This window comes from Lontra canadensis, unplaced genomic scaffold (assembly GCF_010015895.1).
Source record: "Lontra canadensis isolate GAN:19392208 unplaced genomic scaffold, GSC_riverotter_1.0 scaffold68, whole genome shotgun sequence".
Taxonomy (NCBI): Eukaryota; Metazoa; Chordata; class Mammalia; order Carnivora; family Mustelidae; genus Lontra; species Lontra canadensis.
Genome location: NW_022631062.1, coordinates 7,148,509 through 7,163,780, shown reverse-complemented (window position 1 = coordinate 7,163,780; position 15,272 = coordinate 7,148,509). Strand labels below are relative to the sequence as shown.

General features: G+C 47.8%; 1 protein-coding gene across 1 annotated transcript in view; it reads left to right on the top strand.

The window, feature by feature from the left end:
• Positions 1 to 15,272, top strand: part of STS (steroid sulfatase) — a 74,572-nt gene that overhangs the window by 43,434 nt on the left and 15,866 nt on the right. Inside the window, exon 7 of the mRNA XM_032880230.1 lies at positions 14,167 to 14,326. Coding sequence (XP_032736121.1) covers positions 14,167 to 14,326 — 160 coding nt within the window. The remainder of the gene's footprint in view (positions 1 to 14,166; positions 14,327 to 15,272) is intronic.

The window sequence follows — 15,272 nt, the reverse complement described above, 5'->3', positions numbered from 1 at the left end:
GGCACATCTACGTCCCTGATGAAGTCTGCGGGTGAATTGGATAGAATGGGTACAGTTAAATCATCCTTCTCTAGAATTCAACCCCATCTTCCTTTTAATCATAGGGACAGGAGATCCCTCTGGTCATCTTCATTTTAAAGAAAAAATAATACTATACGGGTGAGGGACTAGTGACACCATTAATCCTTTCTCTCATGTTTTTTTTAAAGGAAATGTGTCTGCAGCCAGCATGAATCTCCTGTTTGGATTTAGAGAAGGGTAAACTGAGTTGACCAAAGGCTGTGACATCAAAGGAAGTTGAGAGATAGTAGTAGGGTCCAGTGTGGGTTTTGAATACGAACGCTAGTGAAATCGTAGCAGTCTTGGAAACGTCTTCATCCTAACAGCTCCCGATACACTGACTTCTGAGAGCCTCCTAAATCCATTTTCCTCTGATGGTCCACATGTTCTTAATGATTGGGTCGGCCTCATACACCTAGCCCACCAAGTAACAATCCACTTCCTGCCTAAGATTTCAGGAAGCATGGGCTCCGTTAGTGTTTCTACTTAATCTGACAGGGTTCCCATACTGAGCTGTTAGGATTTTTCCCAAGAGCAAGATAAATAAATGATCAACAAAATGCCAGAACGTTTACATTGGCCTGTGACCAACGTATAGCGGTTAAATGTAAGGATTCCAGCCGGGCTGTTGAAATATTAAAAATGTGCACACTGCTAATTTGAGAGTGGGGATTAGGAATCAGGGCTTTGAAGGAACAGAGGATTTGCGATCTCTGTGCGAACCTGAACTATCTCTGGGACGCAGAGGTCGTGGCTCTCCCATGTGTGAACCTGCACACTGGGAAGGGGTTGGGTCTGTGGTGAAGCGGTCCTCAAAAGGCTGTCTTCCTTCTGCACCCTCACCGGGACCAGGGCTCAAGACAATCGTCCCATAAATAGGGGTTCTCTTGTGGAAGGAGCAGCTGGCCCCAGTCTATGTCACCTGGTGTCTAAGTCAACGTATGAAGCCCATAGAGCCCTTCTTGTAGTGATAGGCGTAAGCAAACTCTTGGAACCCAGGCCTCGCTCTTCCTGCTCCATTGACCTGCCTCTCCAAGGTGGAGACCCCTGGGCCTCTGTTCTGAGTCCCCTCACTTCTTTACCTACACCCTCACACTGTATGATGGCATCCAAAGGCATGACCTCAAGTGCCACTTGGAGTGCTGGTAACCCCCACAGCCAGCCTTGACCCTGGCTGGGAACCCCGGACTCCTCCATCCGACTGCCCACATGACATGGGATATGGGTGACGTGGGATGGGATGTAGACACATCCTAATGAGCAAATCTGCTCTAGAGATCTCCTTCCCCAAGACCACATGTCTCGTGGGCTAACCCATCTCATTGATTTGGACCCGTCTTCACTCACTGATCCCAACCCCAAAGCTGGGTTCTTGGAACTCCCAAAGCCTCTTTCTGTGACCTTCTCTGTATCTCCTACTCCAACAGCATGTCCTGTAAACTTAATCTTCTAAGCATACCTGACATTGACCCGGTTGTCTCACCGCCAACCATTACAGCCTCCTCCAGGCCAGCAGCACGGCCGGGTCATTGGCCCAGTGGGTTTCCAGATGGTCTTCCTGGTTCTTCTTTGTTGTCAATCCACTCTCCCCCCGGCACTGGCTGAACTTTAGTACACGCGCGGTCACTGTACTGTGTTGCGTCTCCTAGGGCGGCCTCAAAGTGGATGGCTTCCAAGCAGCGAGTTATTCTCTCTCTCACTTCCGGACACCAGAAGTCCTAAATCAGGGGTTAGCAGGGCCATGCTCCTTCTGAAGGCTTTACTGGAGAATCTCTCCTTGCCTTCTGGTGTCTCTGGCAGTCTTTGGCTTTCCTTTGCCTGTGGACACATGACTCCAATCTCTGCATTCTCTGTCTTGTTGAGGCTTTTCCTCTTTTCTTCAAACACTCTATCCCCACGCTCAGAGCCAAGTGTGAAGTCCGCATCTTGGTGATACACAGGACTAACACCACCCAGAGCTGCTTTATCTTCCTCGTGACTTTCTGTTTTTTTTCTGGGGTCCCCTAAGATTTTAAGCTTGTTTCCACCTTAGGGCCTTTCCACTGGCAGTTCCTTCTGCAGGAAGCTCTTCTCTTGTTCTTTACGTGGATTGGGTCATTCACCCCATGATGCCTCTGTGAGAACCCTGTGGGTCCCTCAACCAGAACCCAGCATACCTCCTGAGTATACTTGATTGTGTCTGTATGCTGTCTGTTTATGATTTATGTGCTCGTGATCTGTCTCCCGTCTTAGAAGGTAGATCCCATCGGAGCGGAGATCTGGGGTGCCTTATTCACGTGTCTGTGTCTTTGCTGCGGTAACCACCTTGTAGGTGTTCTGTAGACGCTTGCTAAATGAAGAGTGGAAATGTCCCAGATTTCTCTTCCTTTGACTCCTGGTACCAGACCTGAGTAACTCCCCTTTTGTCCCCTAAAATACCCTCCTTACCCAGGAACCAGAATAACTGCCCTAAGATTTTCTTACAGTCAAGTTTAGAGTTTTCTGCCTCTTTTTCAGAGCAGAGAGCTCCCTGTAGTGTCAGGAAGAGAACAGTTAGACGAGCTCTGGCTTCATTTCCATTCCTCTCTGCAGTCAAGGTCACCCTGAAGGAGGCTCTCCCCCGCCTCCCTTTTACTCTGCCTAAAGGCAAGGAATAAATGTCAATGGAACGGATAAATTAACTCTATGGACGGCCTCTGCGGAAGCCTGGGGGTGCTGGAAATTCTATTTTCCTGAACTGTTGACAAACGTAGACTTTCCCCACATGCAGGAAAAGATTTTCCGAATTCCCGGACGCCGGCGTCTGAGGCCCTGCCACCCCTGGCCTGTCTCCTTGACCTTAAGTGCAGATTCCAACAACCAGATGGGCTCCCCCGCCTGTACCGCTTATGAGCTGCTTCTTACACTCCCTGAATTTGGCGTGCCGTGCCCTCATGCAGCAACACAACTTTCAGAGAACAGTTGCTGCTTTTGTTGGAGAACAACAACAACAACAAAAGTCAACAGCAAGAGGGTCTGGGAGTTTATTAGAAGGTGGTTATGTAACGTGCAGGTTCTGACTTCAGATTCCAACAGATATTTTCATCAGCTTCCCCAGAGTAGGCAACGCGGCCCCCGTCTTGCTGGTGTGGGTGTTTATTGTGCCGGGAGGCATCTGCAGCCTTTTCACCTCTGAAAGAGGATCGCACACGGCCTTCATTCCTGAGTGCGCTCATTCTGTTTCATTCCGGCAACCAGCACTCGTTTATTGACTCCATACAGTACACCAGGCAGGGGGCTAGCTTCTAGGGCATGAAGGCCAAGGAGACGGGCTCCCTGAGCTCTTGTAGCTCATGTGCACAACACAGAGCTAATTTCAGAGTAACGGACTGCGAAGGGAACTGTCAGAAACTGGCAGTTAGAGGTAGTCAGCCCAACCTGGACTTCCAAGACCCTCCCAGGGGGAGACGACCTTCTGCAGGCTGGCGTGTTTAAGTGTCGGCAAGGAGAGGAAAAGTGAGGAATTCACTCTAGACAGGAGGGAGATGCTTACGGTTAGCCCAAGAGCAGCTACGTGTTGCTAGAGGTGGAAGAGTAAACCATAGCGTCGGGTGATGTGGCCCACGAGGTCTCCCACATCCAAGTCACATGTCCAGTAGGAACGTGTTAGAAATAACCATTGCCATTCGGGTAGTAAAAATTGCATGAGAAGAATATCACCCAAATCCAGTATAAGGAAAGGGTACAGGTGAGCGAATAAGGGTAAACTGAGGAATGACTGAGTGTCGGTCCCTCATCTTTAGACCTGGAGGAATAGGGCTGTTGTTAGAGGACTATCATGAAGAAATTTGGTGAGGATTAACAACTCAGTGCCTGTAAAGTGCTGGCAGATACACTCAGGACGTGCAAGGGGTTACTGTCATCCACGAAGACACAGTATCTGTGACAGCATAAGTGTCATTTGCACACTTCTGTAGCCACAGGAACTACAACAGTGTCTCATGGTTTCAGAAGTAACTTCTGACTGAGTACAAAACTGGAAAAAAACACTTGAGCTTGGTTTTGAAGGACACATACTTTGAGTAGATGAAGACGGGACTGGAAGACCTTGGTAACTCCAGTGCTGCTGGCGGTTGATTGGAGAGAAGGGAAGACATCCACGATGTGTCCTGTGTTTTCAGCTTGAGTAGTTATGTAGATGGATGGAGGTTCTCTTGATAAATTAAGACTCATGGGCAGAGACCTATAGTTGCTTGGCAGGTGGGGAGGTGTATGAGATTGTTTGGTGCAAGAAGAGAGTCAAGGACCATGCCCTGAGGAACTCTTACCTAAAGGGTGAGGTGGACAATGATGATATCGTAAAGGCAATGTTGACAGAGTGATTTGGGATATAAGAAGGAAACGAGGAAAAGATGAGATTTAGGGAAAAGCATGAATGGTGTATGGTGCTAAAAAGGCCAGTAAGATGAGGACAAATGTCCATTGCATTTATCACCACATGGTGCTCACAAGTATATTTTTAGTGGAGAGGTGGGGAGCAGAAGCCAGACGGATGGAAAGGTGGGCGAGGGGGAAAATTCCTCACATTCTTTTGAGAAATGTGTCTGTGCATGGAGGCAGGCTGTTGTAAGCAGGACTTGGTCATGGGAAAGGTTGGAGCATGTGTGATGATCAGGGGTAAACTTTCATAGACAGCTAACACAAGGCATCCCTGAGAAGGTCAACTTGCTAAGAAGATCGAGATTTATGGAAAACATACATTTTTCATTGACGCCTGGTGTCTTACTGAGGAGATGTCAACTCGTGTCAGAGTTTATGTGAAAGGTGGAGTTTGGGCTAGGATATGACGGGCAATGGTACACTGCATGATCAGAGCCAATAATCAGAAACGTAGACAGGACAAGTTTAGCAAGCACCCTGAACATTGCAGTGCTGTGTGGCATGTTTGGGACTGTCTACCTAAGCAGGGAAGAGACCTGCAGAATGCTCAGCATCTTAGTCCCATGATAGAAGGAGTTCATGCACTGCTTTCATTTGGCAGAACTTATGGCTTGATACCATGAGGTAAAATACGGCAGCTTGGGCCCATGGTTACAGAACCCATATCAGGTGGTGAGATTCATGGTTGGATGATGGGTGTTTGATTGACTCACTTTTTGAGCCAAAGCAGATGAAGTGATGTGGTCTAGCGTGGTCAGTGCAGAGGGAGGCTAAGGTTGCACGGCAGCAAAGTGGCCAAACTCTGGGAAAGATATGGTCATGGTATAAAAACCAAGGTCTGGACAGGTGGAGTTGAGGAATTTCGTGGTAATGAGCTCCTTTTCCTGGATAACATGTGGTGTGAGGTTCTCTTCTGAGTGTGGTAAAACTCTGGAGGAGAGAACGTTTGGAATGCAGTTGATGAGGGAAGTGAAAAGTCCTAGCAACATTAACAGACAAATTGGAAATAAGAATTTCTTACCACCCTCGTCTACAGAAGAGTCCTTTTTCCTCCTCAGCTGTACTGTCCAGTGATTCATCCCATTATTTCATTCATTTAAGATATAGATTGGCCACTAAATTTGGAAAGGATGATGCTGTGGACGTCTATTGAGTAAGCACTGAATTAGTTTGTTTTCAAGCGCTTGTGGTCCTGCTGGGATGATGAGATGTGCACAAAATTGATTATCATGGTTGTCAGGCATCCCATCAACAAGCAACTGGAAACACAACAAGGAGGTGGACAGTAGGAAAATGTCACCTGCAGTGGTGGTCGTAGGAGGCTTAATTCAGTAGAAGGGGCATCGTGTTGTCCGGGCTTTCAAGGATGTATAGAATCATTTGGGGGTTGGGGGAAATCCTGGCAAAGCAGACATCCAAACACAGAAATTTCTAGAAGGTGAGTCGGGTTGAGCTGTTTCCTGGGGCACTAACATGAGACTTAGCTGAACCAAGGTGTGACATTGGCAGAGGTGGGTCAGACCTGACATTGGCAGAGGTGGGACACGGTTCACTTTACATTCTTGGCCAAGAGATGTGTGTGCTTTAGTTTTCTTCTCGCGGGAGAAACAAAGAAGGTGTTAAGTTGAGTGAGTGAAAAAAATGCATCGTTCGTAGAAGCCTCTTTGACATTTCCCCTCAACACTGTAGGATTTAACATGGCAGAATAAAGTTGGTTGATGTACTCACTGGACCGCAGTTCAGGGCTTAGCCAATTGTGGCGTTAGGGTTCCACAAATGGAGCGTGAAGCCCGATTTTGTGAATAAAGTTTTATTGAAACACAACCACACTCATTCCTTGATGTGATGCCTCAAGATAGGACACCAGAGGTGAGTGTTGGGAAACGAGTTACGTAGCGCTTGAGAGATGTTGACCAACGCCTACACAGATGACTTAGCCGATGGATGTCATGTTCCTGAAGGAGTTCCTCTTACCTTTTCAAACTGTGTCAGTTCATTTTAAGGGTGTTTTCCGGTGTTTTACCCCTCCTTTGAGCACAGACATCCGGACACTATTCGGTCTTTATTTTGCCCTCAGAATAGGTTGATAGAACACAGATCATTATTCTATTATCTCTCGCGTCTGGGTTGGATTAATGAAAGAGAGAGTAAAGTATAGCCTCTTGGGTGAGAAAGTGTTGAATGCAGACGACACCCTTCCTACACATCCCCGTGGCTCGCATCCATCCAGAGAAGCCGTGTTGTGCAAGACAGGGAGATGCCCAACAGGAAAAAATGGCCACGAGAGTATTGCCTAAAACTCTATGCCCAGACCCAGCATAAGAATGAGTGGCATATGCTCTCGCCACTGGAAGGGATTTGACCTGACAGGTGGCAGCATTAGAAAGGACAGAAATCGAAGCCTGGTTCGGAAGCAGCTGTTCCTCACAAGTCTCATAGGAAATGTAGAATTTTCTCTGCACTTGCCTGGAGAGACTAACGGGCTCCGCCTTCCTACCTCTGTGACTTTCCATCATGGCAAAGCGCCATTTAGATGTGAGATGTGTGACTTTGACAATTATTTGACAATTCCTTGGTCAAATTTTAAATTTAGACCTTGTGCCTTTTCTCTGCTCACACATTTTCAGGGAAAAAAAAAAAAATCAGATTTTTTACCGTGTTGGTCTTTTTTTGTCCTATAAGCTGCTTCCTACTTTCCTGTGCTTAGTTCTCCCTCACAGCCCAAATCAAGCCTCTGTTGAGTCAGGGCCGGCATTCTGAGGGAGCCCCCCTGTGCTGTTGACTCCCAGTCAGAAGGATCTGTGAGCTGTCCTTGAGAACGTGGAGTTTCTGGGGAGTGATATCCTTGTCTGTACAGCGTTGTATTTCCTGTGGGATTCTGAGAATTAGGAAAAGCTAGGGTTTGCGAGCCCCGATTCTGGAGCTGTAGCCGGTGCTGTCGCTTGCTTGCCCCATCACCTTGGGCAGAGATTTGCCAGCTGTGAGATGGGGGAACCTGTGTGGCTGAGGGCAGTGGGGAGGGAATGAGTTAACATCTGCAAAGAGCTTGAATCGTTCCTGGAACCTGGGGCACTCCATCATTACTCCTGGTCTTTCTAACTCATTGCTTCATAAATAATGGCGCTCCGCGTTGGAGCTCCTGGGAGCAGTTCCTGGGAGGGGAGCAGTGTGTGCTGTCCTTTTTAAGCCCGATGGGTGCCGTTGGCACATGGCCCTTCTCAGGGAACACGGTAGGAGGAATGCATCTCCGAGTTACACCATCTGACAAGTAAGGATATTTGCTCATGCCTGGAAATGTGTGATCATACTTTATCAAACATGTTGTTCCCTGGGGAGAGTGCGCACGGATGTGTTTATCATCTGCTAAAAAATTTTTAAGTATTTTCTTCTTTTACCGTTCTTGTTGTAAAAAACACTCCTTTTACAGCTTTAGAAAGTTGGGCGAGATTCTGTTTATTGATCTATGTCTCTGGTTTCTGAATATAAATTCGGAACTGTAAGATGTGAGACTTAGGGGTCCATATTTTCCCGACAGTGTAATAGCTCATCTGGACTAGGAGGGTGTGTCTCCCGAAAAGTAGCTGGGGATGACAGTGTCCCTGGTCCTGCCATCCCGTGCATGCATGGTCTCAGGGGGTGGCTGGGTTTGGGGGATGCACCCCACGGGGTCCCAAGGAAGTCTCATGCCTTCCTCGAGGGTGCTTTGAGCATCATACCTGAGCACAGGTAAGCCCCTTCCCTGTACCCACATGGAGCTCTTGCTGTCAGGGAGCTGTTTGTGGCTTGGAACTCTCTAGGGCATCTTGAATGTCTATTAGGGTGTGATCTCTCGAGGTCTTTGGTGGAGTGTTGTTTTGTTGACAAAGCAGTTCTATGTCTCAGAGACTTTTATGCCATCACCTGGAGGTCTAAGACCTCAGCAAAGCTCCTAGAGCAGAATGGATCCCTGATGTTTGAGTCCTGATAGATACATGCCTTCGATGAGCCTGTGGATTTCTATGGCAGTGTCTACGTTGTGTGTGTGTGTGTGTGTGTGTGTGCGCGCGCACGCGCACACCTAGAGAAGAGGAAAGGCATTTATAGAAATGGTAACAGAGATGCAAAAACTATGGTAAGACTGAGTCTCATTTACAAAAGAAAACCAAGTATTTCCATTGCTGGTTTTTTCAGCTTTTCTAAAGTATAAGTAGTAAAAATTGTACACATTTAAGATACACAATTTGATGTTGGCGTGTATGTATGCATTGTGAAATGATTGCCACAGTCACGTTAGTTAATTTAACGAACACTTCACAAGTTACCATTTTTGTCTCTTTTTTTGTTGTTGTGCTGAGAACACTTGAGACCTATGTTCTCAACTCACGTCGCGGATACAATGACACAGTGTAGCGTGTTTAACTGCAGTCATCTTGTTACACATTAGGTCCCAGAACTGATTCATCTTGCATAACTGAAACTTTGTATCCTTTGACCAGTATCCCCCCCCCCAGTTTCCCAGCCCCCTGCTGGTGGCAGCCGCGAGTCTACTCTCTGCTCCCCATCCCTCACGTATGTGAGATCACGCAGTATTCATCGTTCTGTGTCTGGTGTATTTTACTGAGCGTGATGCTGTCCAGGTTCACCTGTGTTGTTTCCAAAGGCAGGACCTCCTTCTTTCTATGCCTGGAATAGGCATATCAACTCTATATGTGTATATGTCATCTCAATTTTCTTTTTGCATTCGTCCGTTGACAGACATGTATTTCCATATCTTTGCGGTTGTGACAAAAGATAAGTGTCAGTGAGGATGTGAATAAAAGGGGACCCTCGTGCACTCTTGATGGGAAAATGCAAAATGGTGCAGCCACTCTGGGAAACAGGGTAGAGGTTCCTCAGGAGATTAAAAACAGAACTTCCGTTTGGTCCCACAGTCCCAGGTCCGGGTACATGTCCAAAGGGAATGAAGTCAGAATCTTGAAGAGATGTCTGTGCCCCATGTTCATGGCAGTCCTATTCTAAGACAGGGGAGCTCTAGCCAAGACAGGGGAAGTTTGGCCCATCTCAGTCCCGCTCACATGTGGATTTGCCGCTGCTGTCCCTTTACTTTCACCCGGGGAGCCCCGGGAGATTGTCCTCGGACACTGCCTTTTTCCTTAAGGAAGATGCATCTGTTGACTGTAGAGAAGGTAAAAGAAGGTGCTCAGTGTCCCTCCTGTTTCTTAAACCTACAGTTTAGAGTTATCTTTCTGCATTTCTAAATCCAGCCCACCTGTGGTCCTCTTCTAGCCATACACAGGCGAGCCAGCGCCGGCTTTCTCCTGCAGCAGAGATGGGGTGGGATTGAGGAATCGTGCAAAGTCACAGACCTCAGTGTGGAACCAAGCTGGATTTGTATGTGTGCTCTGGCTCACCAGATCAGTGACCCTCAGTACGTAACTTTGCTCAGCCCCCTCAGGTGTAGGGATAGGTAGAAATTGGTCAGTGACGGTAGCACCATCTAGAAATTGTACAGTGACTGTAGCACCACCGTGCGGGGTAGGTGTAATGATTTAATGAGATGAGATGCATATTATAGGCCATCCGACTTTGCTTCTGTAGATGGGAAGACGTCGTAGAGCCCTTGTGAGGTAGATGTAAGCATTTAGTGAATGAAATGCATATCCTACTACATATCCCATAGTACATGATCAATTAAATGTGAGCCATTAGAAAAAGTACATATGAGGTGCCCCGGGGGCTCAGACAGTTAAGCAAATGACTTTGGCTCAGGTCTTGGAATCAAGACCCACATTAGAGTCCCGGCTCAGTCCAGAGTCTGCTTGTCCCTTTTGGTCTGCCCCTCTCCACCACTTGCTCTCTCTCTCAAATAAAGAAATAAAATCTTTTAAAAAATGAAACCACACTACATATAAAACCCTGTGAAGTAATTCATATTGTTTTCCCTAAGGTGATGTAGAGGATGCCAAGTACTTAGTCAACGGGGGGAACACACAAATACCATCTCTATTTAGGATAGCTTTTACTTTGGAATCAGTACAGGTTAACAGAATTACGGAGATATGAAAGGTAGCTACGGCTTTCCCTGCACCCAGCTTCCTGCAGTGTCAACTCTCTGCATAACCACGATTACTTATCGAGAGACTAACCTTGGAACATCGCCTTTAACTGAGCTACACGTTTTCCACTAATGCACTCTTTCATTTCAGGATCCCATCTGCAACACCACCTTGTACCCGGATGATACATTCTTAAAGGATTCTTTTTCATTATTGTGGTATTTTGGTCTACTTTCTGATTTATTTATTTTATGTTAGGTTAACCAGTGGGACAATAAATATCAACATCTTTACGTTATATAGCAAACTTCCTTTGTTGTTCGTAAATTTAGAGGGAGGTTCCATGAACTCGGTCTAGTAGAAGGATAGCCAGTGGCGTGTTTTATCAGCTTGATCCCACAGAATGATACACATCTGAAAATTATATGAGGTTCATCTAGAAGGAGAGCCGGTGAATGTTCTATGAGTTTGAACTTGAAGAAGACTCAGAGTTAAGTCTATGAGTTTGACCTAGTAGAATAGATTTTTTTTTAAATTCCATGAGCTTAATCTAGTAGAATAATGGGTGAAATTTTGGTGAGGTTCATCTGGTAAAAGGAAAGCATGTGCATATCCTGTGAGTTAAATCTTACAGAAGGATAAACATGAAAAATCTATGAGTTTGATCCAGTAGGACAAGCAGGTGAAATAGTATGAGGTTCATCTAGTAGAAAGGTTTGCATGTGCATAATCTTTGATCTCAAAGAATAAACAGATGGTAGTCTTTGAGCTTGATCTAGTAGATGAATAAGGAAGTTTAAATCCTGTGAGCTTGATCCCGTAGGAGGACACATAGATGAAAGCCTATGACCTTGATCTAGGAGAGGGATAAGCAAGTTTGAATCCTGTGACCTTGATCCAGTAGGAAGACACATAGATGAAAGTCTATTACCTTGATCTCATAGAGGGATAAGCAAGTTTATATCCTGTGAGCTTGACCCCGTAGGAGGACACATAGATGAAAGTCTGTGACCTTGATCTCATAGAGGGATAAGCAAGTTTATATCCTGTGAGCTTGACCCCGTAGGAGGACACGTAGATGAAAGTCTGTGACCTTGATCTCATAGAGGGATAAGCAAGTTTATATCCTGTGAGCTTGACCCAGTAGGAGGACACATAGATGAAAGTCTGTGACCTTGATCTAGTAGAGGGATAAGCAAGTTTAAATCCTGTGAGCTTGACCCCGTAGGAGGAAACATAGATGAAAGTCTGTGACCTTGATCTAGGAGAGGGATAAGCAAGCTTAAATCCTGTAAGCTTGACCTAGTAGGAGGACATGTAGATGAAAGTCTGTGACCTTGATCTAAGAGAGGGATAAGCAAGTTTAAATCCTGTGAGCTTGACCCAGTAGGAGGACACGTAGATGAAAGTCTGTGAGCCTGATCTAGGAGAGGGATAAGGAAATTTTAATCCTGTGAGCATGATCTAGTGGAGGGATAAGCAAGTTTAAATCCCGTGAGCTTGATCTAGTAAGAGGACACGTAGATGAAAGTCTGTGAGTCTGATCTGGTAGAGGGATAAGCAAGTTTAAATTCTCTGAGTTTGGGTAAGCAGGTGAAAATCCCATTATCTCGATCTGGTGGAAGGGTAAACAGGTGCACCTTGGGCATTTGATCGAACAGACGGATAAGCAGGTGAAATGCCGTGAGCCTGATCTTGTAGACGAATGAGCAGGTGAAAGTTCTGTGTGCTCGATCTCACAGACGGATAATCAGACTAAGACAGACGTTGAGATTCCTCTCGTAGGTCACTCAGCTATGGACAGCTTGACTAAATGATGGCAAAGTCGTTGAACTTCCCTATTCTTTGATAGGATACCTGTGATGCGAGTGTGACAGTATTTGTCAGATAATTACCTTAAGATCCTGTTGAAAAGGTTGAGCGCGATACTTTTGACTTCTCGTGGAGGCCGTTATAGGAACTGCAGACCATAAGATGAATTTTTGTGTGAATTTTCCCTGACGTCTGTATGTAGAAAACATTCAGTGCATGACGTTTAAAGATCTTATAAGAGGAGTTCAGGCTACCTTCGTGAGCTACAGTTCATTCTGCAATGGTCAGAATTCAGGGTCGTGGTCATAAAAGGCAGCATGACGAAGGGAAGCTTTGCTTCAGGACCCCTTCAACCTCTGTCTCTGGCAATCCATTTTTTAAGTTGCAAGCGCATTTGCAGCCTTCCTTAACCATGCATCGTTTTCCTGCATTCTCTCCCTGCCACACATCTGCGTTCTCCTTCAACTCTCTCCATTTCCCTCTTTATTTCATTCTTCTTCTAAAGCCTGAAAAGGTATTTTCAAGCAGCCGAACGTCCGTTCTCTCCCTTCTTTCCAGCCTGACATCCAGTGGTTATTAGACCTGGGCTGCTCAGCTGTGCTCAGCGTGTTTTAAAGCTGTGGGGAACGACTTTGGTGGGAACCAGGCATCTGCTTTTATGTCTGTCTGTGCGCTTCCTGCGTGGCCTGGGGGGATCCAGCCCTGGGCTCTCCAAGCTCCTTGCCAGCAAGCCGCTGCTCATGTCCCTCCAGGCGCATTCTCTGCAGGCCTTGGAGAGCATCTTTCCTGCAGAGCCCCTCCCCGCGGAGCCTAGCGTGCCATGACGTCCAGTCCCCTTACCCCTGCCGTGCTCTGCCTGCTTATAGTCAAGTGACCTCAAATTGACAAAGCTCGTTTCCTCAAGGAAACAGTAAGCTGTCCTGCTTGTAAAGTACAAGCATTGATGGAAACGGCCATCTCAGGGGCTCTTCTGCTGTCCGGGCACTGCACTTGGCGATGGGGATAATCCCACAAAATACTCAGCCGACTGTGTTGGGGGTGTGAGGTGCGGACCGGGGAACCGCAGAGCTGGAGTTTTCCTTTCCTATGGCTGCCCAGAGCTTTGGTCCCTCAAAACAACACAGATTGATTATCTTATAGTTCTGGAGTCCAGGGGTCCAATATGGGTCCACCCGTGCGAAAATGAAGGTGTTGGCACAGCTGTGTGCCTTTGGGAAGGCTCCCGGTGAGACTGTGTTTCTAGGCCTTTTCCAGCGTCTAGAGCATCCGTATTCCTTGGTGTGGGCACCTTCTTCCATCTTCAGGCCCAGTCGCGAAGCCTCAGCCAGCCTCTCTGCCTTGATTCTGACTCTCCTGCCTCCCTCCTTCCCTTACGAGGACCCCTGTGATCACATCACACTGGTCCCACTCAGATAACCCAGGATCCTAAGCCCTTTGGCTAGGGAAGGTACCGCATCCCCAGGTTTTAAGGACGAACACATGGACATTTCGGGGTGCCATTGCTTTGCCCATGACCACTAGCAAAACGTACAAATGGACTTTTAACTTGTGACTCTGTAGTCATAGACAGGAGTCCCTTCTTGCTTTGGAAGTTGAGTTTCCCGGGTGACAGCCGTAGCTCATGGCCACCGGGCACAGCTGGCATGTGCCGTGCACAGTAGGGAACACGTGGTATTGTTTTTCCACCACTGTGAGTGCTGTCCTGCTCGCAGAGTTTTCAGTGAATCCATGTCACTGGAGCACTTTCTTCTTCCAGATCTCCCACCCCATGGTGGGCATGGGAGAGCGTACTGAAATGAGCCTTAAACCGGGCTTTGGAAAGACATACGTCTCCCTGCTGCCTCTGTGCTTGGTGTTCCAGGGGGAAAAGCAAACAACTGGGAAGGCGGTATCCGCGTCCCCGGCATTCTGCGCTGGCCGGGGGTGATCCAGGCCGGGCTGGAGATCGACGAGCCAACGAGCAACATGGACCTGTTTCCTACGGTGGCCAACCTCGCCGGATCGCCGCTGCCCGAGGACAGGTACTGTGGCTCACACGCACGTGGGGTTGGTTTGTCTGCGTGACGCCGCAGCTGTCCGTGGCCGGACTCGTCATCCACGACCAGTTCGGGGACTGAGCGGTGCAGCCGCTGCTGCGGAAACACCATCCGTCCCGTTATCCCAGGAGGAAATCGGCGGCGAGGTGTGGCGTGCGTGTGTGGTCTGTGGCTCGCGTGAGCCTTGTGCTTTCAACCTCCCACCGATCCCGGGTCCTCTGGCTGTCACAGGGCAGCTGGGCAGCCGCCTCTGTGACCCACCGTGCCTGGCACCCCATCCTCTGCTTGGGGTCACTCTCAGCTGCTGTTTCCCTCGCTCCCAGGGTGTCTTCACTTAGCAAGTTCTCAATGAAACGTCTTTCTCTTACATTTAAATACAACTTCCTGGGACACGGCCGATGGTTTCTTCTTAAGTGTTATGGCCAGTCTGAAGAGTTCTCAGTGAGGCGTGCTGATTACTTGTCGTCATTAGTTCGGCGGCAGGCCGCGCCAATGTCATGCAGGCGGGCGTCAGAGCTTGAGTCAGGCCGGCCGCCCGCGAACGAAGAGGAAACGGGAAACCGGAGAGGCCAGGGCAGCCCCGTCTGAGCTCAGTGCCTGCGCAGCCTTGTTGCTTCTAAACTTGTTTTGTCTTTTATTCTTCGCAAGTTGTTGCTTCAGTGTATCTCGCCCCACAAGCATGTGCACACACACGTGCACGCACACATGCACACGCGCACACACACATGCCAGAGCCGAGGCAGCGTTGGACAGCTCAGCCTGCGCCAACGTTGTGGTCTCATCGCCCGCGTACATCTTCCGTGGCTGACGAACCCAAAGACTTTTTGTTTATGTGGTTTCTGTCTGGCGACACTTACCCTAGGAGCCTTCAAACCTGAAAACATTGTGAACGCACAAGAGCCCCCACCTGCGGACCTCGATGGTGTCCTCT